A 26,473-nucleotide genomic window follows, 5' to 3' on the forward strand; every position below is an offset into this window, starting at 1 on the left:
GTCTTTTTTTTCAGAGTACAGAGTGTACTCCTTTCACTTCACTACGCGAGTCCTTCTCAGGGTCGACCCGCTCATGATTACAAATATACACAGCTTTGGTCTTATTTGCATTGCCAATTTCCTCAGGGTTATGTTGTACTTTCCCCAACGGATTGTCTGCGGCCCCAGATCTCTTCGACATAAAATCCTGTTACATAAGCAGAATAAAGTCCGATGCATTTACTCGTATGTATGAGTTGGTTGCCAACATCAGAACCAGCGTGGATTGGTAATTAGAGATGAGCGAAGTTACAGTACTTCGATTCTGTATGAACCTCGTGGCTCGGCGGTTGTAGACTTTATCCTGCATAAATTAGTTCAGCTTTCAGGTGACCGGTGGGCTGGAAAAGGTGGATACAGTCCTTTGAGAGTCTCCAGCCACCGGAGCACCTGAAAGCTGAACTCATTTATGCAGGATAAAGTCCACAACGGCCGAGCCGCGAGCTTCATGCAGAAGCGAAGTACTGTAACTTCACTCATCTCTGTTGGTAATATTAAAACTGCCGTTATTTATAGGAAGAAATAATAAGCTATGGCGTTTATCTCTTAAAGAACAAAAATTGCATGAAATGATCAACCGCTCTACATGATCACTTCCTTACTGAAAAAATAGGAGACTATACCTTGAACGTTGTGTGCATAGAGCATAAAACCCAGCAGAGCACAATGTGCGGAGTCTATATGGCCTGAAGTACATAGCACAGGTAAGCAATTATAAAATACAAAGGTTTTATTTTTACATAGTGAATTGTAACGTCTTATTGAGACTGTATAACACAGTTGTGCCGTATTCGTTCATAGTTACGTACAAAAGCTGCGCTGCACATTGTAAAGAGCTAGTGGTGAATGGGTAGTAGCAAGAATGCTGAACCGGCTGCCGGTCCTTGGAATTGTTGGTGTCTTGTTGGCACTTTAGGACATTCTTTGAAATCTTTGTAGTAAAAATACTATTTCTGTGGAAATCGTTGAACCCCTTTTGGAGTGTGTAAAAGTCTTCAGAGTCTACCTGAGGTTACTACAGCTTTTCAGTACCAAACATGGAGATGAAGAATTACAATTTCTTCATTAGTTTTCTAAAAGTGTAGAAACGCCATCTGGTCCTGGAACAAAGCGATGCACAGCATTATGCCACATCCTAACAGGAAACCAGTGCTGTGGAGAATGCAGTCTCTTCCTTGGGAGAGGGTTAAGTCCTCACGATGCAGCATTTGGGGAAGCTGAAGGCAAATTCATATATTAGAGATATCACACTGGCAAAGTGTAAATACAATTACATGTTCTATAAGCCCATCTTTATGTCACTCTACCTAGTTGTTGTTTTATTAGCAATTATTAAAAAAAAGCCAGGAATGGATTTCAAATGGGAAGTTGCAGTCTTTCCTTTATATGTGGACACTGAGTCTTGCCACAAGAGGGCATAAAAGAGCTTCCTTGCTGGCCTATAAAAAGGCTTTCAGAGGCTACTTTTGGGTGGTGTACTTCTTGGTAAAAGATGGTTGACTGCTAGACATGCCTCTAAAATGCACTCAAAGACATTTAGGGAGATTTATCAAAACCTGTGCAGAGGAAAAGCTGACCAGTTGCTCATAGCAACCCAATTGCTCCTCTTAATTTTGAAGGCCTTTGTAAAAATGAAAGAAGCGATCTGATTAGTTGCTATGGGCAGCTGGTCAGCTTTTCCTTTGCACATGTTTAGATAAATCTTCCCAATTTTGCCCAGTTGACAGACTTTGAGAGTGGGCGTATCATTGGGCTGATTGAAACAGGATGTTCATTTGGCTGACTGTCCACTATCTACTGTAGTTCTGTTCTGCCTAAGCTGTTAGGAGGTCTTGGGTGCAGGCGTTACAGGAGGCCATGCACACACAGCAAACCGGCTCTGGATGTCCTATACAGATCACAAGAGAGCATTATTTAATTGATGCACAAGCAGTTTTCTTGTTCACCATCCTGACACAGATGCCACCTTCATTACACACCCCTGTCTCTGGGCAAACTAGTTCCAGGAGCTTAGAAAGAAATTTGGTGTCACAGTTCCCATTACGTGTCCTGCTATTGACAGCCAGCCTGCATTTATTTGCAGCAGTGTCATGAACAGCAAACATGGACTGCTACGGACTAAAACCATATAATCTTTAACAACAAATCCAGGATTGGGATCAGACAACTGTCTGGTTCAAGTATGGAGGCCTCATGGTAAGCGTGTGATGATTTGGGGAGCCATTGTACCCATCTGTGACCCCAGTAGTGATAACAGCTCTGGGATATGTGCAGGACATCTTGTAGCCATTTCATTTCAACCCCCACACATACAGCAAGGGTTTCCCACAAATGTCTCCACTAGATTGGCCTGCTGGGTCCTCAGATTTATCAACAAACTAGTATTTAGGGGACCAGCTGGGATGCCAGCTTCAGCAACCTACAAGTCTGTAGGATCTAAAGGCCCAGCTACATCATCTGTGAGCAAATGTGCCACAGGATGCTATTCAGAACCTGTAAGCCTTCATGCCCAACCGTATCTCATCTTGTATTTAGGCTAGAAAGGGGATTGGAGCCTCTTGTCTATTATACAGTTTTTCCCTAATAAACATATCCTTTCACTCTGAAATTCTCACTTATGTATATTATTATTACAGTAACATTTCAATTCATTCCAACAACTCTGTGCATTAATTTGTTTTTGTGTATATTTATCTACAAGGCTCACCACAGAATGATCACGAGGGATGCACCACTGTTATAAGAAATTTCTCCTACAATACCATTCTCATAGAAATGATTTTCAGGTGCAGAACGTTCTGCCACGTGAGACCAGAACTTAATGGTTTCCTTGCTAATAGAATTACCAGTGCCAAAAGCAGCCCAAATAGTTTTTCCATTTTTGAGACAGGGCCACATCTCAGTGTATGGAAACCCAGGTAATATTCCCACAGATGATCATTATCAGATATGTAATGGTACTTACCATATCTACAAGTGCCACATATAAAAAGATTCCAGCAGTGGCTGCAAATATCCAGGGAGTGACTTGACTTGAGCTCAGGCTGGCGATGGCTCCCACCATCATGCCCAGATAAGAGAGAAATGCCGACATCAGGCTGAAAAGTAAGACCCTCCTCATCTGTACACCAGTTTGAAGCAGGACTGCAAAATCACCTGAAGAAGATATATTCATATTAAGTTACAGAAAAAAAACAGCAGCTATAGCAAAACAGTCAAGATGCCTTTTCTTTGCAGCTAAGAGCTGTGGGTTGATCTCACCATCTTGGATGGGTTCCCTGGCTTTAGCTTCTCCTACTAGGTCTGGTAAAAGATCACTACCCACCCCTTTCTCTTGTGCACGGCATACACACTAGGACATGAGAGCTGGCAGGGGGCGGTGAGCGCTTTACTCTGAGAGCACTTCCTGGTATAGCTCACCTACACTCGCCGGCTGTCACGCGAAGCCAGAACCTTCGCGATCAGACATCTTATCCTTTGGATATGGGATAAGATGTCTAGGGGGCAGAGTACCCCTTTAAATTGAATGTGTGCAGTCACCCAATGCTCGGCAGCAATGCTGTATGCATCGCCGCCAGGATTCCATCATTTTTAACAGGCGGTGTACTTGCTCTTATTTAGAATCCCCTAATGCTTATGATACAAATCCTTAACATATGACTTCTTATCTGATGGTTATTTTATAGCATACATCCATCGATACGCTGGCGCATGATGTCTTTTTAAAATTTAGGGCAACTTCGCAGCCCAAGACTATCGTAAATTTGGATACGTTATTGCCAGAAGTCCCATGTAAGCCAAAGGGACCTCTGGCAAATCCATATCCAGAACACGATAGTCTCGGGAAAGTCTCAAGCTCTGAAGTTGGAAATTTAGAGCTAAGAAGTTACAAAGTGGAGAATCAATTGCAAAATATTACAGTACGGGGTAAGAGTATTTTTATTTTTTACAAAATCTTATTCACCTAGCAGAAAAAAGGAAAGCACAGATCATATAATATTAGTTTTCACTCACCAAGTTCATGAGGCAATTCATGGCAGAATACAGCAACTGTGGTGCTGAGGCCACCAGAGAAACTAGCTGAAAAGGCAGCACCTGTAGGAAGCACCAAATACTAAGTGTGTTATCAGGATGTCTGATCATCATCGTACCAGCATACACTTTGACTAGGTTTACAATCTATTTTGAAGTTGCCATTTAAGATCTGACTTATTTATTTTTTAAGATAAGCAAAGACTGGTAATAAGTATAAGGCCCACATAGCCACAGATATAAACCCCACAGACAAAATAGTATTGATCAGAGGAAATTTAGGAGTGTCGCTAAAAAAAGAAAATTTATTTCACATCATTATAAAAGTTACCAGAGAGAAGTGCTTCCCAACTAAGTGTGTAAGAAACAATAATGCTGACAAACAGCAGAGGGGAGACAATGAATACATTCATCCGTGAGTCACAGACCCTCAGAACATAATATCAAACATGCATGCACTCCTTATGGATATGCGGGTGCATACAAAAGCCTGCGCCGGCTTCACCATGAGCCGAATTACCATGCTGGGATAATCTCCCATCCTCCTGCCACTGCAGGAGCGTCCTCGTCACTACTGCTCGGCGGAAGTTGGCTATTTTTCCACAGTAACTTTGGGCTGATTATCTAAACGGGCCTGTGTGGAATATCAATTGACAACTGCATAGGTTCCCCTGAGGACATCCCCATGCATGTAGGACAGAAACGCGTTGGGAACACACTTTGGGAATGCATTGTTGTATATACTGGTGTGTGTTCTTTGCATCATTTAGACTGCATCAGTAGTTTTGTGTAAATATCCATTCAGATGGTAATTACGCGCTTTTGTATGCACCCACATATCCATAAGGAGTGCATGCATGTTTGATATTATGTTCTGAGGGTCTGTGACTCACGGATGAATTTATTTATTGTATGTCTCCCCTCTGCTGTTTGTCAGCATTATTGTTTCTTACACACTTAGTTGTGAAGCACTTCTTCTCTCTGGTGGCTTTTATAATGATATAAGATACATTTAAATTTCCTCTGATCATTACTTTTTTTTTTAACTTTAAACTTTTTTAGAATTTTTTTTGGCTACAGCAAAAGCTTAAAAGGGGTACTCTGCCGAAAAACATCTTATCACCTATCCAAAGGATAGAGAATAAGATGTCTGATCACGGGGGTCCCACTGCAGGGGATCCCCGCAATCATCGGGCTGCCAGTAGCAGCGTCCAACACACGGAAGCTTGGTGCTTCCGTGTTCGTGACACCACGCCCCCTCCATTCATGTCTGTGGGAGGAGGCGTAACTACTACATACTAGCCATCACGCCTCCTCCAGTAGACATGAATGGAGGGGGCGTGGCCACTGTAGTCGCAGCGGAGATCGTGGGGGGGTCCCCAGCAGCGGGACCCTAGACATCTTATCCCCTACCATCTGGATAAGGGGTTGAGATGTTTTCTAGTGGAGTACCCCTTTAAGCCTAAAACCAGCTGTTTGTAAAGGAGAAATTTGGGGACATTTCCAAAAATATTTAAATAATTAGCATATTCTCTTTCTTCACCCCTTAAGGACCAAGCCCATTTTGACCTTAAGGACCAGGCCAATTTTATTTTTGCGTTTTTTGTTTTTTTTTTTTCTCCTCGCCTTCTCAAATCCATAACTCTTTTATATTTCCATCTACAGACCCATATAAGGGCTTGTTTTTTGCGTGACCAGTTGTATTTTGTAATGAAACCTCATTTTACCAAAAAATGTACGGCGAACCCAAAGAAATATTTTTTTTAGGGAGGAAACTTAAATCAAAACAACAATTTTGCACATTTTAGAGGGTTTTATTTTCACACTGTACACTTTACAGTAAAAATTACATGTGTTCTTTATTCTGTTTATTCAATATTATTAAAATGATACCCATAGCTAGATACTTTTTTTTTAAGCAGCACAAAAATAGAAATCTCAAACTTTTTGTACAAAATCGCCCTATTTTGACCACCTTTACATTTTTTATTTTTCTATGTATATTGGGTGGTATGAGGGATTCTTTTTGTGCCGTCATCTGTACTTTTTATTGACACCACATTTGCATATGTAAAACTTTTATATAACTTTTTATTAACTGGAATTTTTTTATTTTTTACATTTACGCTGTTCACCTAACGGGATCATTAACATATTTTGATAGCTCAGACATTTACGCACGTGGTGATACCAAATATGTTTATGAAAAAAAATGTACGCTTTTTGGGGGTAAAATGGTAAAAAGGGACAATTTTCATTTTTATTGGGGGAGGGGATTTTTCACTTTTTTCTTTTATAATTTTTCAAATTATTTTATATTTTTATTGAAACAATTTTATAACATATAAAACAATTCAAAGAGAAAGTGCAATGATGTATGAACAGTAAAGACGAGTACATTTTCCATACAAGAATCACAATGCCAACAGTAAATATACGCCCTACCTGCCCCGCCCCCCCACCTAAAAAGGAAACAGAGCAAAGCAGGCATAAAATAAGTAGAAGTAGAAGGTGTTCACTCAGAGTAATGTAACACGTCGAAATTAGACACTATGAATGATTTCCATTTCTTAAAGAATCTTTTGGTGCCTGTATTGAGATGGCGTTCAGCATCTAACCTATCTATGCTCATAAAGACCTTTAATTGAGCCACCAGTAAGGACATGTCTGGGGTCGATGCCTCCAACCACTTGAGGAATAAACATCTGAGAGCCACTAGGAGTACAATGTGAACAATACCTGGTAGCCTTAGGCCTTCCCCCACCTCCCCCTCTGGCGGGCGAGATTGGTGAAAAAGTAGGGTCTGGGGCGTAAAAGGGAGGGAAATATTCCAGTGATCTCGGACATATGAGCATATCAAGCGCCAATAAACCACCGACTGAGCACATTCGCACACACCGTGATATAGATTTGTGAGAGGGGTGGTACACTTGGGGCAACTAGTGATCCTGTCTGGGGAGGAGGGTGTAGGGCGAATATTAAAACCATATAATGCTGCATGGGATAATTTAAAATATGTCTCCCTCCACCTTTCGTTAATAATGTGTTTCCTTATTGAGTCCCATCCCGCCAGTATCGTGTTGTGTATGCCCTTATCCCCTGTCCACCTTTCCCAAGTAGTAAAGACTTTCTTGGAGTCCCGCTTCTAGAAGCGGGCGCGAAAAGCCAAGTATAGAGCTGAGATGGATGTTCTCCTTGGCTCAAAACCAATGACATTATCTAGTGTGTGGGTCAAAGATTCTGTGTTAAGATCCCTCAACCTTCCGATCATCTATTTTAATGCGCATTGCCGCAGATCGCGGGTGTCTGCCATTACCGGCGGGTCCCCAGCTGCTGATAGCAGCCGGGACCTGCAGTATATGAGGCGAACACCGCTCCGATGCTCGTGGTCATACACAGGACGTAAATGTACATCCTGGTGCGCTAAGTACCGCCGCACCAGGATGTACACTTACGTCCGTGGTCGTTAAGGGGTTAAAGATTGCTTTTCTCCCCTTTCCAACAATTTACATCCCTGTGCATTATGTGTAGGTTGGGGAAGTATAGAGCTGGCTCAGGAGCAAAGCCTCAATATTCAAGGTGGGTTATGTGCGGCTGACAGCTGCCAATAATCAAACGGAAAATGGAAAAGGACCTCATTCATCCAGGCGCTGCCGGTTAGGTCATCAGGTGCACAAAATGATGCAATGTATACCTTGGAATATTGTATACATGAAAGTTTATTAAAAAATAATAAACAACATACAGATTACGCGTTTCGAGGGTGACTCCCCTCTTCCTCAGATCAGGTGTGCTGTCATACAACAAACAGGAAAGTATTTATGTGAAAAAAGGGCGCCAAAACACCTAAGGGGGCGTGGCCAGGAAGTGGGATGTAACCAAAAAGCAAGTGTAAACAGGTAAAATAAAGTAAAGGAAAAAAAAAAAAAAAAAAGTGCAAAAATGCATAACATATAGAATGCATAACATAGTAAATTATGAAATATAAAAAATATACATATAAAATATATAAATAAATAATTAATAATAATAATAAAAATACATAAAGATGGCATATAAAAGATAAAAAAATACAGATTACACATACATCCACACATCCACATGCACAACTACTCAGAATTATTGAATAATGACAATAGGATTGGGAGATACGCATATCAAAATTAGGGCTGTAATGGATTAAAAAAAAATTAATAATAATAAAATATATATATAAATATATATATACATACATATATATACATATATATATATATATATATACACACATACACTACATAAAGAGCACTGAATGGATGATAAAAAGACAACGGAGGAAATTAGAAGTTACATTCGATCATTTCGTTTAATCCTGTAGGTATGAGAGTTTTTAATTTATATATCCAAAAATTTTCCCTCTTACGTAGTGTAGCAAATCTATGAGGGTCGTCTTTGGGTATCATTTCTATTGGGGTTAAACGAATACATCCAAAGTCTTGTTTGTGCAGTTCCGTGAGATGCCTAGAGACACTGTGTAAAAGGAAACCATTGTTTGTATTGCTCCTATGCTTGTTAATCCTTTCTCGGAGACTTCTGATGGTGCGCCCCACATATTGAAGCCCACAGGGGCATTCCAGCAGATAAATAATGTATTGGGAGGCACAGTTTATATAGGATTTAATCTCAAAGGATTCTCCTGTCCTATTTGAGGAGAAGGACTTGCATTTATTTGTAATATTTGCACAACATTTGCATTTTGTGGAGGAGCATTTGTATGACCCAGTTGAAGATAGAAAGGTCAACTTACTAACTTTCTGGGAGCGCAATCTACTGGGTGCAATAATGTTGCGAAGGGTCCGTCCCCTCCGGAATGTGACTGCAGGTTTGGGTGGGAGAATATCTTGTAAGTAAGGGTCTTTTAAAAGGATCGCCCAATGTTTGTGTAGGATTCCTTTAATAAGTTTGTTCTCTTTAGTGAAAGTGGTGATAAAATTTAATGACCACTTGTCACACATGTCATCCTTAATAGAATTCTTATTTTCCAGACATTCCTGTTGGGATAATTTTTCTGCCCTCTGAAATGCAGAGTCTATTATAATTTTTGGGTATTTTTTTGCTTTAAACCTTGATTTTAAAATTTTGCTCTGTTCGCAGAAATCTCCAGGCTTGGTGCAATTGCGTCGGATACGTTTGAATTGTCCGCACAATTATTTTGAATTTGAAGGAAAAATTTATTCTCAGCATACAGGGACCGCAATGGGCTCCAAAGTAGCACCAACTTTTGCAAATCTTTTTGTTGGCCTATTCGAAGAAACATTCATCTATCCACATGTTTTATTTCAATACTGTCGCTTCTATAAACGCTACATCGACGATATATTTTTTATCTGGCAAGGTCCTCGGGATATTTTAGATGACTTTTTAGCGCATATTAATAGCAACTGCTCTGGTCTTAATTTCACACATACAGTTTATACCAATAACGCCGAATTTTTAGATGTGTTGGTTTATATTGATGAAAATGGCTTGTTTAACACCAAGACCTATTTCAAAAAGGTGGATAGCAATAGCTACTTGGACTTTTCCAGTGCCCACTATAAAAAATGGCTGACAAACGTACCTTTCGGACAATTCAAACGTATCCGACGCAATTGCACCAAGCCTGGAGATTTCTGCGAACAGAGCAAAATTTTAAAATCAAGGTTTAAAGCAAAAAAATACCCAAAAATTATAATAGACTCTGCATTTCAGAGGGCAGAAAAATTATCCCAACAGGAATGTCTGGAAAATAAGAATTCTATTAAGGATGACATGTGTGACAAGTGGTCATTAAATTTTATCACCACTTTCACTAAAGAGAACAAACTTATTAAAGGAATCCTACACAAACATTGGGCGATCCTTTTAAAAGACCCTTACTTACGAGATATTCTCCCACCCAAACCTGCAGTCACATTCCGGAGGGGACGGACCCTTCGCAACATTATTGCACCCAGTAGATTGCGCTCCCAGAAAGTTAGTAAGTTGACCTTTCTATCTTCAACTGGGTCATACAAATGCTCCTCCACAAAATGCAAATGTTGTGCAAATATTACAAATAAATGCAAGTCCTTCTCCTCAAATAGGACAGGAGAATCCTTTGAGATTAAATCCTATATAAACTGTGCCTCCCAATACATTATTTATCTGCTGGAATGCCCCTGTGGGCTTCAATATGTGGGGCGCACCATCAGAAGTCTCCGAGAAAGGATTAACAAGCATAGGAGCAATACGAACAATGGTTTCCTTTTACACAGTGTCTCTAGGCATCTCACGGAACTGCACAAACAAGACTTTGGATGTATTCGTTTAACCCCAATAGAAATGATACCCAAAGACGACCCTCATAGATTTGCTACACTACGTAAGAGGGAAAATTTTTGGATATATAAATTAAAAACTCTCATACCTACAGGATTAAACAAAATGATCGAATGTAACTTCTAATTTCCTCCGTTGTCTTTTTATCATCCATTCAGTGCTCTTTATGTAGTGTATGTGTGTATATATATATATATATATATATGTATATATATGTATGTATATATATATTTATATATATATTATTTTATTATTATTAATTTTTTTTTATCCATTACAGCCCTAATTTTGATATGTGTATCTCCCAATCCTATTGTCGTTATTCAATAATTCTGAGTAGTTGTGCATGTGGATGTGTGGATGTATGTGTATATCTGTATTTTTTTTATTTTTTTATCTTTTATATGCCATCTTTATGTATTTTTATTATTATTAATTATTTACATTTATTTATATATTTTATATGTATATTTTTTATATTTCATAATTTACTATGTTATGCATTCTATATGTAATGCATTTTTGCACTTTTTTTTTTTATTTATTTATTTATTTATTTTTATTTTATTTTTTTTTATATATACCCCTTTAATGCCGACACTCATTCATCAGGCTGGCTACTATACTCCTATAGAGCCTGTGAATCACGCTGCAATGCGTTCCCCTTGCTCTTTACATTCTTTTCAATTTTCTCTACTAGATTGCTTTCTACATAGATATGTTAATTATAGATACACACACACATACATCGTTCATCTGGTACTTTTTTTTTTTTTTTTTTTTTTTTCTTTACTTTATTTTACCTGTTTACACTTGCTTTTTGGTTACATCCCACTTCCTGGCCACGCCCCCTTAGGTGTTTTGGCGCCCTTTTTTCACATAAATACTTTCCTGTTTGTTGTATGACAGCACACCTGATCTGAGGAAGAGGGGAGTCACCCTCGAAACGCGTAATCTGTATGTTGTTTATTATTTTTTAATAAACTTTCATGTATACAATATTCCAAGGTATACATTGCATCATTTTGTGCACCTGATGACCTAACCGGCAGCGCCTGGATGAATGAGGTCCTTTTCCATTTTCCGTTTGATGACTACGTCAGGACGTATGTGCCTGTGACCTCCGGCTTGCAGCCCTCCTTTGGACATCAGTGAGTACCCCTATTTGGGGTGATATGCGTTACTTCTATTTACATCTGGTGAGCAGCCACCTATAAGTGCCGTGGGTTTCTCCCACATTTACACTTGCTGTTTGTGTTTAAGGGTAATACACGAGGCGCCGTTCCCCGGTCTTTTTTCTTTCTATTTATTTCAGCTGCCAATAATGACTGACATCAGATATCACTCTAAAAATGATAATTTATGGTCTATTCACACGTACAGTATTCTGCGCAGATTTGATGCGCAGGATTTTCTGCTGCAGATTTCAATGTTAACTGAACACAGCTTATCCTGCGCATCAAATCTGCACAGAATACTGTACGTGTGAATAGACCCTTAACTGCATAGATGCTACGATCAATAGCAATTATGATATGGTACAGTTTTTTTACCACATCATTGGTGGTTAAACATTCCCCATGTTGGGAAGGGGTTCAGGAACGTGTCATTAGTTTAAAAAAAAAATAAATAAACACATCCGAATCAGGATTTCTATGATCATCCATGAATTGAAGGACTGACAGAAATAATTGATGAAGAAGCTCATCATAAGGGCAAATTTAAATTCAAGCATGTAGACTTGATGGGAAGATATTTAAAAACTGCTTAAGGGTATGTCCACACGTACACAGATTTGTTGCACAGGATTTTCTGCTGCAGATTTCAATATAAATTAAATGACTGATCACAGCTTCTAATCGGCAGTCACAAATCCTGTACATCAAATCTGCGGAGGATCCTGTATGTGTGAACGTACCCCAACAGTAAAACTGTCTTTGCTGCCCATATCTACCAGTCACAGCTCAGTTTACAATTTAAGAGTTTGTTCAGTTATGACATGAAAGCTGAGCTGATTAGTTGCTATGAGCAACAAAGGCAGTTTTACTGTTAGACAATTTTTGATTATCTCCCCTCTTCTCTTAAAGTGTAATTAGCCAAAACTTTCTATATAATGTAGAAAACATTATGGCCCTCATTTACTAACAGCATTCTGACTCTTTTTGTCGGGTTGTGCGCCTAAATTCTGTGTAAATTCTGAATGTGCGACAGAAAGAACCCGACAGAATCAGAAACACTCAGAGTGAAAAAAAACAACCTACAAAATGGGCGTGGTTTTTGGGAATAGGGGCTTGTTCCCTAAATTTCATCCAAAATCACTCATCTTTTCTGAAAATCATGTGAATTTTCTGGGAAGAAAACCCTACACTTTAAAGCATGTATAAAGTTTCCGAAAGCGGAGTATATTAGTAAATACCATGAAAAAAAAAAGGTCAGAACAGCAAAAAAACGTAACAAAACCTACACTCCACTCTTAGTAAATCAGGGCCTATATGTATATTTGTAATATACATAGGTAAAAAATGTGTTTATTTTTGTCCCTACAGCTATTGCCTGTGTGTCTCTGTGAGGAGTCAAAATACAGGAAGTGTGGGTGGAAACTGAGGACAAGCAGGACTCTGTGCACTGAGGACAAGCAGGGCTCTGTGCACTGAGGACAACCAGGGCTCTGTGCACTGAGGGACAACCAGGGCTCTGTGCACTGAGGACAAGCAGGGTTCTGTGCACTGAGGACAAGCAGGGCTCTGTGCACTGAGGACAAGCAGGGCTCTGTGCACTGAGGACAAGCAGGGTTCTGTACACTGAGGACAAGCAGGGCTCTGTGCAGTGAGGACAAGCAGGGCTCTGTACACTGAGGACAAGCAGGGCTCTGTGCAGTGAGGACAAGCAGGGCTCTGTGCAGTGAGGACAAGCAGGGCTCTGTGCAGTGAGGACAAGCAGGGCTCTGTGCAGTGAGGACAAGCAGGGCTCTGTGCAGTGAGGACAAGCAGGGCTCTGTACACTGAGGACAAGCGGTGCTCTGTGCAGGACAAGCAGGGCTTTATACACTGAGGCTCTATACACTGAGGACAAGCAGGGCTCTGTACACTGAGGACAAGCAGGGCTCTGTGTAGTTAGGACAAGCAGGGCTCTGTGCACTGAGGACAAGCAGTGCTCTGTGCAGGACAAGCAGGGCTTTATACACTGAGGCTCTATACACTGAGGACAAGCAGGGCTCTGTGCAGTGAGGACAAGCAGGGCTCTGTACACTGAGGACAAGCAGTGCTCTGTGCAGGACAAGCAGGGCTTTATACACTGAGGCTCTATACACTGAGGACAAGCAGAGCTCTGTGCAGTGAGGACAACCAGAGCGCTGTGCAGTGAGGACAAGCAGGGCTCTGTGCACTGAGGACAAGCAGGGCCCTGGGCACTGAGGACAAGCAGGGCCCTGGGCACTGAGGACAAGCAGGGCCCTGGGCACTGAGGACAAGCAGGGCCCTGGGCACTGAGGACAAGCAGGGCCCTAGGCACTGAGGACAAGCAGGGCTCTGTACACGCCAGGAGCCTGCACAGAGCCTGGCTTGTCCTACCCTCACTTTCTGTATATGGACTCCACAGAGATACACAGGCAATAGCTGCAGGGACAGAATTCCCCCCCCCCCCCCAACAATATACACATTTTTTAACCAATGTATATTACAAATGTACATATAATGGACTTGTTTTATGCAGGACCAATTGTACTTTGTAGTGACCTCAAAATTGTTATTTTACCTAAAAATTATTGAACGAAATTGGGGAAGAAAAAGTAAAATTTTGTCCTTTTCTGAACCCTAAAATCACTTATTATTATAGGTTATCTTTTGGGCCATGATCTGCAGTTTTTATTGGTACCATTTTTGTTAGATGGGACTTTTTTGGGGGGAAGGGTGTCAGGTTTTTCCTTTATGATGTTCTCCGTGGGGTTTCATTAACATTAAATTTTAAATAGTTTGGACATTTTCGCATGCAGTGATACCAAATACCCTTATATTTGTTTACATTATTTATTTGAAAAATGGGGAAAAAAGGTTGACATTTTACTATTAAATGCAATTTTTCCATTGCAAACACTGCCATATCATAGCATTGATCAGTGTTATCGGTGCTTTGCTTCTGCCTTGGCAGCCTGTATACCTGGGACACCAACCTGATGGTAAAAAGGCAGGGTAATGGGCATCAAATTAACTGACAGGACCCTACATTTGTGCCATTGAGGTCACAATCAGTACCCCGAGTTATACAGCTACTATATTTTTTTACATTTTAGTTGCCGCAATCTCCTTTGATTGCAGCATCTGAAGGGTTAATGCCAGGTATCGGCGATCACGTCTATGTCCGTCATTAGCGGGGAGACCCAGCGCATTACTTACACGCGGACCACATACATGTACGCCATTTCTCGTTAAGGGGCTAGGTCTTTAACCAAAATCTATTGCATTCTGTCTGTTCTGTAAAGGTACTGTCCTTAGTAAACTCCCAATTCCAAAATGTTTATATATTTTTTTTCATTCCAGTAAACTTAGAAAATATCATATGAAAATATATATTATCATAGGCCCCAATTTATCAAACTGTGTGAGAGAAAAAGTGGAGTGATTTTCCACATCAACCAATCACAGCTCAGCTTTCACTTTACCAGAGCTCGTTAGCTGAGCTGTGATTGGTTGCTGTGGTAAAATCATTCCACTTTTTCTCTAACACAGTTTGATAGATCTGGGCCATAGACAGCAAAGCGAAGTAAAGCCAGAGACGATGACCTACCTATTGCCAAGCCATCTGTAAAGTTATGTATTCCATCTCCAAGAAGAACCATCCACACAAACTCTGCGATGCCTCCGCCTGACGCACCGTGGGAATGTCCATGATGTGAATGCGTCATCTGACCACTGCTCTCTGGTACATCCACCTGCTCCTCATGGCTCTCTTCACAGGCATCAGCTGGCTTTGTTGCCTCACAAAACTCAGGGCCTGCAAAAAAAAAGAAATATTAACCCTTCATCTACCTTACCTACAATGCAAATATACAGTCAGAGGGTGTGCCTGTTTTACATTGAGGTGCATGTATGCCTTATTAAAATGAAGTCCATGCCCTTCTGACGAATCCCTAAATTGTCAGGCAAACTATTCAACCCGCATATCTGTTGAATAAGGGCACCCAAGGTGAAAAAGGACTTGTGGCCTACCCAAAATGTGAGATTTTACTGAGGTTTTACTTTCATTAAGCAGCTTAGGGTGCCCTGATCTAAGTTTATAGTTTAACACCAAAACATTAGACCATATCAGACAAGGAAAACAATATTATGTATAAAAGGTATAAAATTTATTAGATAATCATAAAAACATGTAAAAAAAAACAACATATAATGGTACAACAAAAATACTCAGGCAGAAGAGTGGAGGGTAGAGGCATCCACATATAGAAGTATTATGCACCTGTAGAGGATGAAAATACATGGGGCCATCTATTGAGTCTGTACATAAAAGTGGAATCCCTGGAAGAATAAGTATAGAATAAATAACATATAATTCAAAAAAAGAGCAGCAGGTATTCCACAGGTATGTACACTAATACTGAAACATGAGAATAGGGACAAGGTAATGACCACATCAATCCTAAGCAGCATTAGGATGACCTCAAGAAATTCCACTTTTATGTACAGACTCAATAGATGGCCCCTTGTATTTTCACCCTCTACAGGTGCATAATACTTCTATATGTTGATGCCTCTACCCTCCACTCTTCTGCCTGAGTATTTTTGTTGTGCTATTATATGTTTTTTACATGTTTTTATAATGATTGTTATGTAATAAAATATATACCTTTTTACATAATATTGTTTTCCTTATATGGTCTAATTTTTTGACGTTGATCATTGTTGGTGACCATATGACACATGTGTCTCAGATGGCCATTTAGTACATTGGGTAATCTAAGTTTATAGTTTGCCTGACAATTTAAATGGGCACTGTCATTTCAAAAAAATGTTTTAAATGTTGTACATCTTGGAAAAACATTAACTGTTCTAATATACTGGGGAGTCCCCATACCATCCAGAACATAATCATGTCCGGCTGCAGCATCATCTTTGTCCTAGCTAAAGCATAGGCAGGAACAAGGTCCAGGAAGAGGGCAGGAATAGCACTGCTCTGTGTTCACTCCTGTCCTGCTTTAACCCCTTAAGGACCCAGCCCATTTTCACCATAAGGACCCAAGCATTTTTTGCACATCTGACCACTGTCACTTTAAACATTAATAACTCTGGGATGCTTTTAGTTATCATTCTGATTCAGAGATAGTTTTTCGTGACATATTCTACTTTAAGTTAGTGGTAAATTTTTGTCCATACTTGCTTCATTTCTTGGTGAAAAATTCAAAAATTTGATAAAAAATTTGAAAATTGTGCTTTTTTTATTTACTTTGAAACTCTGCTTATAAGGAAAATGGACATCCCAAATAAATTATATATTGATTCACATATACAATATGTCTACTTTTATATTTTCATCATAAAGTTGACATGTTTTTACTTTTGGAAGACATCAGAGGGCTTCAAAGTTCAGAAGCAATTTTCCAATGTTTCACTAAATTTTCAAAATCTGAATTTTTCAAGGACCAGTTCAGGTTTGAAATGGATTTGAAGGGCCTTCATATTAGAAATACACCACAAATGACCCCATTATAAAAACTGCACCCCCCAAAGTATTCAAAAGGACATTCAGAAAGTGTGTTAACCCTTTAGGTATTTTACAGGAACAGCAGCAAAGTGGAGAAAATTCGGAATCTTTGGGGGTTTTTTTTTACACTCGCATGTTCTTGTAGACCAGGTTTTTGAATTTTTACAAGGGATAAAGGAGAGAAATCCCCCTAAAATTTGTAACCCAATTTTTCTCAAGTAAGGAAATACCTAATATGTGAATGTGAAGTGCTCTGTGGGTGCACTACAGGGCTAAGAAGGGAAGGAATGACAATGGGATTTTGGAGAATGAATTTTGCTGAAATGGTTTTTGGGGGGCATGTCACATTTAGGAAGCCCCTGTGTGTCAGAACAGCAAAAAAAAAAAAAAAAAAACACACATGGCCTACTATTTTGGAAACTACACCCCTTAAGGAGCATAACAAGGGATACAGTGAGCCTTAACACCCCACAGGTGCTTGACAAATTTCCGCTAAATTTGGACAAGAAAATGAAAAATTTCATTTTTTTCACTAAAATGCTAGTGTTACCCCAAATTTTTCATTTTCACAAGGGGTAATAGGAGAAACAGGGTTAAGAATCTTGGAAGGCTTTTTCTCTTATTACCTTTGGTGAAAGTGAAAAATCTAATTTTTCATTTTCACGTCCAAGCGGAAACACCAGTGTTAAGGCTCACTGTACCCCTTGTTACGTTACTTGAGGGGCATAATTTCCAAAATAGTATGGCATATGTTTTTTTTTTTGCTGTTCTGGCACCATAAGGGCTTCCTAAATGCGACATGCCCTCCCAAAAACCATTTCAGCAAAATTTGCTTTCCAAAAGCCAAATGTGACTCCTCTTCTGAGCATTGTAGTTCGTCAGCAGAGCACTTTACATTCACATATGGGGTATTTCCATACTCAGAAGAAATGGGGTTAAAAATTTGAGGGGGCTTTTTCTCCTGAGTATGGAAATACCCCATATGTAAATGTAAAGTGCTCTGCAGGCGCACTACAATGCTCAGAAGAGAAAGAGCGCCATTGGGCTTTTGGAGAGAGAATTTGTTTGGAATGGAAGTCAGGGGCCATGTGCGTTCACAAAGCCCCCATGGTGCCAGAACAGTGGACCACCCACATGTGACCCCTTACAGAATTTAATAAGGGGTGCTGTGAGCATTTAACCCCCCACCCCCCCCCCCCCCCCACTGGCGTTTGACAGATCTTTGGAACAGTGGGCTGTGCAAATGAAAAATGTATTTTCATGGACCACTGTTCAAAAAATCTGTCAGACACCAGTGGGGTGTAAATGCTCACTGTACCCATTATAACATTCCGTGAGGAGTGTAGTTTCCAAAATGTGGTCACATGTGGGGGGGGTCCACTGTTCTGGCACCATGGGGGCTTTGTGAACGCACATGGCCTTCAATACCAGACACATTCTCTCTCCAAAAGCCCAATGGTGCTCCTTCTCTTCTGAGCCCTGTAGTGCACCAGCTGAGCACTTTATGTCCATACATGGGGTATTTATACAAATTTTGGGGGCTTTTTTTTTTCCTATTACCCCTTGTGAAAATGAAATATTTGGGATAACACCAGCATTTTAGTGAAAAAAATAAAAAAAAATTCATTTTCACGTCCAACTTTAACGAAAATACTTCAAACACCTGTGGGGTGTTAAGGCTCACTATACCCCTTTCTTACGTTCCGTGAGGGGTGTAGTTTCCAAAATGGGGTCACATTTTTTCCCCCCACATTTATGCCAGAACCGCTGTAACGAGCAGCCACCCCTGCGCAAATCACCTCAAATGTACATAGTGTGCTCTCACTCCTGAGCCTTGTGCACCCGCAGAGCATTTTACATCCACATATGGGGTATTTCCGTACTCAGGAGAAATTGCGTTACACATTTTGGGGGTCTTTTTTCCTTTTACCTCTTGTGAAAATGAAATGTATGGAGCAACACCAGCATGTTAGTGTAAAAAATCAATTTTTATACAATAACATGCTGGAGTAGACCCCATCTGTACCTTTTCATAAGGGGTGAAAGGAGAAAAAGCCCCCCAAAATTTGTTAGGCAATTTCTCCCAAGTACGGAAATACCCCATATGTGGCCCTAAACTGTTACCTTGAAATACGACAGGGCTCCGAAGTGCCATGCACATTTGAGGCCTAAATTAGAGATTTGCATAGGGAGGGACCCGGATGCAAGAATTAGACTTGCCTCCGATACCAAAATTACCCTACGGCAGTGTTTCCCAAACAGGGTGCCTCCAGCTGTTGCCTGGACAGTCAATGGCTGTCCGGCAACACTGGGAGTTGTTGTTTTGCAACAGCTAGAGGCTCTGTTTTGGAAACAGTGCCGTACCAGACGTTTTTCATTTTTATTGGAGTGGGGGCTTGTTAACTGTGTAGGGGTATATGTAGTGCTTTACCCTTTATTTTGTGTAGGTGTAGTGTAGTGTTTTTAGGGTACATTCACATGGGCGGGGGTTTACATCGAGTTTCCCGCTGGGAGTTTGAGCTGCAGTGGAAAATATGCTGCATCTCAAACTTGCAGCGAGGCTCTCTGTAAACCCCTGCCCGTGTGAATGTACCCTGTACATTCATATGAGGGTGGGGGGCAAACTTCCATCTGTTGCAAAACTACAACTGCCAGCATGCTCTTTGGCTGTTTGTGCATGCTGGGGGTTGTAGTTATGCAACAGCTGGAGGCACACTGGTTGCACAACACAGAGTTTGTACAAAACTACAACTCCCAGCATGTACGGTCTGTCAGTGCATGCTGGGTGTTGTAGTTTGCAACAGCTGGAGGCACGCTGGTTGCGAAACGCTGAGTTAGGTAACAAACTGTGTTTTGCAACCAGTGGGCCTTCAGCTGTTGCAAAAGATACAACCCCCAGCATGCATGGACAGCCAAAGGATATGCTGGGACTTTGACTGCCCATGCATGCTGGGGGTTGTAGTTATGCAACAGCTGAAGGCACACCAGTTGAAAAACATTGAGTTAGGTAACATACTCTGTGTTTCGCAACCAGTGTGCCTCCAGCTGTTGCAAAACTACAACTCCCAGCATGTACGGTCTATCAGTGCATGATGGAAGTTGTAGTTATGCAACAGCTGGAGGCACACCGGCTGCGAAACACTGAGTTAGGTAACAAACTCTGTGTTTCGCAACCAGTGTGCCTTCAGCTGTTGCAAAACTACAACTCTCAGCATGCACTTACAGCCGAAGGGCATGCTGGGACTTGTAGTTACGCAACAGCTGGAGGCACACTACTGCAACTCCCAGCATGCCCTTTGTTAGTTTGTGCATGCTGGGGGTTGTAGTTATGCAATTGCTGGAGGCACACTTTTTCATAGAAAAAAATGTGCCTCCAGCTGTTGTATAACTACAACCCCCAGCATGCACAAACTACCAAAGGGCATGCTGGAAGTTGTAGTTGTGCCTTCTGCTGTTGCATAACAACAACTCCCAGCTGCACACGCCGGATCCTGCCTACTGCCGCCACTGTCTCGGCTCCAGGGGCCCGATCCCACCGCCAATGGCCCCCACTTCAGGTACATACTCCCGGCACCCGCTCTCGCCCTCCAGAGTAGGGGCAGAGCGGGTGCCATTAGAGACACCCCCACAGCAGGTGTCCTGATTTGTTGGCAGTTACATGGTTCTGTACAGTCCTAAAGTCCCCTCAGGTAGAGTCCCTCAAGTCCACAGGGCTCTCCGGCAGGGTCCCCCCCCCCCCCCCAAGTCATTATATGGTATTGTTTTGTATATTAAGTATGTACATCTATTATATGTTGTGATGACTCGCTCTTGCTAATAGGTGCGGTTGCAGTATAGAGGCAAGGAAACAGTACTTTTCAAATAAAAGTTCAGTGTTTTATTCACACTTGGCAAACAGCAAACAGTCTTTAAATGCAGAACCAAGGAAAACGTAACAAAAGTCCACCTGTATTCCTTAGGTGTTTGTTCATACCTGGGTCCATGCCATGTGGCATCAAGCAAGTCTTTTCCAGGCCTCCAGGCAGTCTGCTGACCAGCTTCCAACCTTGGAGCAAGCGCAGGGAAGAACTCCACATGGAGCTCTCTCTGGCAGTGTGAGCTGCAACTAGCAAATCCCCCTTTGCTGGTGAAACAGGTTGCCTTTAAGGCCAACAAAAAGGCGGCCTGGATTGTGGGGAATGACCCCCACCCTGCACCCTGGTCATTCCCAGTAAGAGCCGACCCAGATTGGCCTTCCAGCCATACTATGGCCACAGTGTCAGACTGCATCACAGCACAGACACTGGTAAATACCGGCTCTTACTTTACCAAGGCCAGGAGCCTTGGTGACACATATCGCCCATCCACCACGATGCCTTTCACCTTCTAACAATGTATCGTACAGAGAATGTTAGTAATGTATGAAGGTTGTTAGGATGTTTACACTGTATAGGACCTTCCTAATGTCATGTGATATGTGATCACATGATACCCAGAGACACAGGCAACCCCAGGCAACCAGCTACCAATGGGCTTTAGTCCAGCCCCCTGATATATAAAGGGCTGTAGTCTCCACACTAGGTCTCTTGGTTCCTGCTCTTTAGTTCCTGCAAGCACAAAGCCTGTACAAGTCAAGTCCAGCATATCTAGGCCAAACCCTAAAAGTCTGCAGCCACATCAAATCTGTGAGTACAAGTCAAGTCTCTACTGTCCCTACCAAAGTCATAACAGCGCACAGTGGCCTGCATCATCATTAATGCAACTACAAGTCCAAGCAAGACTGAGAGGTTCCCTGTGTCCCGGTCACCTCTGTGGAAGTTGGCTATTTGTAAAGACTGTTTTCTGCCTTCTTCAGTAAATTTCCAGTTGCATCAAAACATTTGGACTCTCCTTTACTATATGCCGTTTTGGGTTGGTTGTCGGCGGTACCCTACACCATACAACCAAAAACATCTTGCCCCAGGGGTTAATGCCATCTGGCCCCGCTACCTACACCGCTACATCCCGTGCTGAACACAGGTACGCCCTGGGTCCTTAAGTCCAAGGATGTCAGGGCGTACCTGTACCCCTTGGGTCCTTAATGGGTTAAGAAATTGTCAGAAGGGCATGAAGTTAATTTTAATTATGGGAGTAACTATCAGGTGATGGGTGTGTATTAAAGGAGAATTATGGTGCAGGAAAACCTATTCCCTATCAAAAGGGGACAACTGGGTCCCCCGCAATCTCCTGCACAGGACCCTGACTCTCCTCATGAACCTGGCGTGTCAGCCCACGCACGAAGCAGTGGCCGACACACCCTTCCATGTATCTCTATGGAAGAGCCGGAGATGCAGTGTTCAGCTATCTCTGGTTCTCCCATAGAGATACTTGGAGGGACCCCGCTTTGTGCAGGGGTCGACACGCTTCATTTCCGGGGAGAGCCAAGGTCCTGTGCAGATGATTGCGGGGGTCCCAGTAATCTAAAACTTATCCCCTATTCTTTGGATAGGGGATACATTTTTTTTGCACGATAGTTCTCCTTTAAGCATACGTGCACCCCAATGTAAAACGGTCACATCCCTGACTGTACAATCACGCCTATACCCTGGCAGAAAATCCCCAAATCCAGGTATATAAACCTTGTGGCATTAGAAGTGCTGAGCTTTGGAAAAAAAATACAAGCTATATGCTTATTTAATAATATGTAAATGGTACCAAGAGTTATAAACAACTTATGACTATATCAATGAAGTATATATAACTGATCTAATAATGGATAAACCTGATGGACAAGGATATAATTAACATGTAACCATATGGCCATACTTGTGTGTCTCTCTCCATTCAACTCTTTGGGAAGTAGCTTTGACTCAATAGATGTGGGTCCCAGAGGTGGGGCCTTATTCTGTGAGACATTTAAAACATATAATGTAAATGAACCATATATGTCTAATAGGAATACCACTTTGAAAACGCTTCAAAAGATACAAAATACAATGGGGAGACTAGAGATTTTGAAAGGATGTCTGACACAACTATCTTCAGGCGTTTATATAGAAATCACCAGTATTGCCCATACTATGTGATACCCACCAACATGGTGTCCAAGTTCCCAAAGCACGGTAGTGCAGCCTTCATCCTGGGCTTGGGTTTTAATCCGAGTACGTTTCTACAGGTGTAGAATATTTCTTTGTTAATATAGCATGTAAACCACCAATAGAAATGTAATTCTTATGATACAAGACCGGTCACCTTCTTACTTTTCCTCCTCTGTCTCAGTAAACCCATCAGATTTTCAATAAGGAAGAGTAAATAGATACCACCAAGCACACACAAGCCTTTCAAGACAGGGTCCAATGAGTGGGATCCATTGTGTTGTCCATCCTCTGAAGGATCCTCCTGTGCCTGCAGTAATATTAATGTCATTTCAGTAGTGTTATCAGTGCAGAACACAACACGCATGTAAACACATACACATGAATATATATCTTCTCTATTAAAATACAGTATGGTTAAATTAAAATACATTAAATGCTATGCAACCATTATGCATGCAACATAATTTACATGACTGACTGGGAGAGCATGGTAAGTGAGCCATTACACCTTGTTCACACTGGTGTGGTGCTGGGCGGCGTCCGTTGCTGCCGTGGCGCTGTGTCTGCGGGTGGGTGCGGCCTATAGACTGGTTGGAGTGACATTGGGGCCGCTCTGCCAGTGGGTCATTTTCCCCCCCGTGGACGCTGATGTCGCGGCGGTGGTGGTCGCCACCCAGTGCTACGCCATTTTATGCTAGGGACGTTAGGGACCCACTCTAAATAGGTGGCCTTGACGTGGCGAGTGGGCTTGTACTTTTTGATCAAAAATGTATACTAACAACCTGTTAGTTTTTGATATTATGCTGAGAAGCAATTAGATCATTATACAAGATTGTAGATGTGCGACCATGTCTGTTTTCTACCTGAATTCATAATTTACATGACATTTACAATTAGTACCGCTACAGCTAGGAGCATTAAAAAAAAAAAATGGTTAAATGGTCAATCTCATTAAAACTAATTTTTGCTATTGCACTCCTTATGGTAAATTAAAAAATATTTCCAATATACTTTGTGTAAACAAAAAGGAAGTTTTCTATGTTTTATTTGTGCTTTAAAAAGCTCAAGAGCACATTTTCCCCATCTCATACATAGACTTCGGACCGAAGCCCAAACACAGGAAGTGCAGCCTGGAATAACATAGTAACATAGTTCATAAGGTTGAAAAAAGACCAGAGTCCATCTAGTTCAACCTATATCCCTAATGAGTCCCTACTGAGTTGATCCAGAGGAAGGCAAAAAAAAAACCCCTCATACTACAGGTAAAAATTCCTTCCTGACTCCAAATATGGCATCAGAATAAATCCCTGGATCAACGTTCTGTGGGGGGAGTGCTGAGGGGGGGGTCCAACCAACAGCATATGGCAGTTAAGTGTGAGAGGAGCTATGATTGGATGAGGCTGGGCACACCCCCCCTCAGCACTCCAGGCTGCACTTCCTGTGTTTTGACTTCAGTCTGAGATGGAGGAAAATGTGCTCTTTAGCTTTTTTAAGCACTAAGGATAGGGAATAAGATGTCTGATTGCAGGGGTCCCGCCACTGCGGCGCAGCACCCTGGTATATGGAGCAAACTCCACTCTGTGACAGATGACTACAGCCGCCACACGCCTCCATTCATGTCTATGGGATAAGGTGTGATGGCTACGTAGTAGCCATCACGCCCCCTCCCATAGACATGAATGGAGGGCGCATGACGTCACGAACATGGAAGCTCCACTGACGCTGCCGGCCCGGAGATTGCTGTGGTCCCCAGCGGCGGGACCCCCGCAATCAGACATCTTATCCCCTATCCTTTGGATAGGGGATAATATGTTTTTTGCAGGAGTACCAGTTTAAGAAGGTTTTCAGACCCTTTCACTTTTTTTTCACATTTTGTTATGTTGTGCTAACATTTTGAGAATGTTCAAATTGAATTTTAGACATTTTTGCTTATTTATTAAAAAGGAAAAACTAAAATGTTGCTTTGTATTTAGAGCCTTTTCTATGACACTTGTAGTTCTGGCTCCTCGCATTTCAATTGATCATCTCTGAGATGTTTCTCCACCTTAATTGGAGTCACTGTGGTCAATTCTGATGATTGGACAGAATTTGGAAAGACACAGCCCTGTCTATATAAGGTCTCACAGCTGACAATGCATATTAGAGCGAAAACAAACCCATGAGGTGGAAGAAACTGCCTGCAAAGCTCAGAGAAAGGATTGTGCAGAGGCACAGATCTAGAGACGGGTAGAAAAAAATTCTGCTGCACTGAAAAGTCCCAAGTGGTCCCCATAACTCTTAAATTGTAGAAGTTTAAAACAACCACTACTTTTTCTAGACTTAATTGCCCAACCAAACGAATTCATCAGGGGAAAAGGCCTTAGTAACAGAAGTGACCAAGAACCCAACTCTGGCTGAGCTCCAAGTATCCTATGTGCAGATGGGATAAACTTCCAGAAGGTCAGCCATCCCTGCAACACTCCACTTATCTGGGATTTATAGGAAAGCAGCCAGAAAGAAAACTATCCTTAGTAAAAGACACAAGAAATCTGCCTGTAGATTGCAAAAAAGGCACCTAAAAGACTGTTAGAGTATGGGGAATGAGATTCTCTGGTCTCATAAAACCAAGATTGAAGTTTATGACCTTAAAAGGGGTACTCTGCTGCCCCATCGTTCAAAACATTTTGTTCTGAACACTTGGAGCGGGCGGTGGGGGTCATGATGTCATGACCACGCCCTTCATGACGTCACACCACGCCCCCTCAATGCAAGTCTATGGAAGGAGGTGTAGTGACAGCCACGCCCCCTCCCATAGACTTGCATTGAGGGGGAGTGGTGTGACGTCACAACACCCGCTGCCGGCACCCAGTGTTCTAAACGAACGCTGGGTGCTTCATAGAGAAGGCGGGGGTCCCAGCTGCGTGACCCCCACGATCAGACATCTTATCCCCTATGCTTTGGATAGGGGATAAGATGTCTTGAGACGGAGTACCCCTTTAACTCTAAGGCTTGTGTCTGGAGGAAACCCTGCACTTATTATCACCTGTCCAATACCATCCCTATAGTGAAGTATTTTTCTACATGAATCCAGGAACTATCTACTCCTAATTGTATATAAGACGTTAACATGCATACTAATCCATTATCTGATGCAATTTGGATCTTAAAAATGTTATATTCAGATAAATTGTGTCTTAAAATCTAAATTAAGAGGATTCATGCAAACAGAAATGCACTTAGAGATGGAACATTAATACTATGAATCTTAGGTGTCTCTGGCCTTTTAAAAAGTTGGGAAGTATGGAATTGTATTCTTCACACCTCAGAGATAA

General features: G+C 41.6%; 1 protein-coding gene across 6 annotated transcripts in view; it reads right to left on the bottom strand.

Moving 5' to 3' along the window:
• Positions 1-772: 772 nt before the first annotated feature.
• Positions 773-26,473, bottom strand: part of SLC39A5 (solute carrier family 39 member 5) — an 85,021-nt gene continuing 59,320 nt past the window's right edge. For all 6 annotated transcript variants that reach the window (XM_056562263.1, XM_056562264.1, XM_056562267.1 and 3 more), the window contains 6 exons: positions 23,317-23,469; positions 23,158-23,233; positions 15,193-15,399; positions 4,054-4,134; positions 3,005-3,195; positions 773-1,256 (listed from right to left, as the gene is read on the bottom strand). In XM_056562263.1, coding sequence (XP_056418238.1) covers positions 1,113-1,256; positions 3,005-3,195; positions 4,054-4,134; positions 15,193-15,399; positions 23,158-23,233; positions 23,317-23,469 — 852 coding nt within the window. In that variant the 3' untranslated portion in view covers positions 773-1,112. The remainder of the gene's footprint in view (positions 1,257-3,004; positions 3,196-4,053; positions 4,135-15,192; positions 15,400-23,157; positions 23,234-23,316; positions 23,470-26,473) is intronic.

This window comes from Hyla sarda, chromosome 2, assembly GCF_029499605.1.
Source record: "Hyla sarda isolate aHylSar1 chromosome 2, aHylSar1.hap1, whole genome shotgun sequence".
In the NCBI taxonomy this organism is placed as follows: domain Eukaryota; kingdom Metazoa; phylum Chordata; class Amphibia; order Anura; family Hylidae; genus Hyla; species Hyla sarda.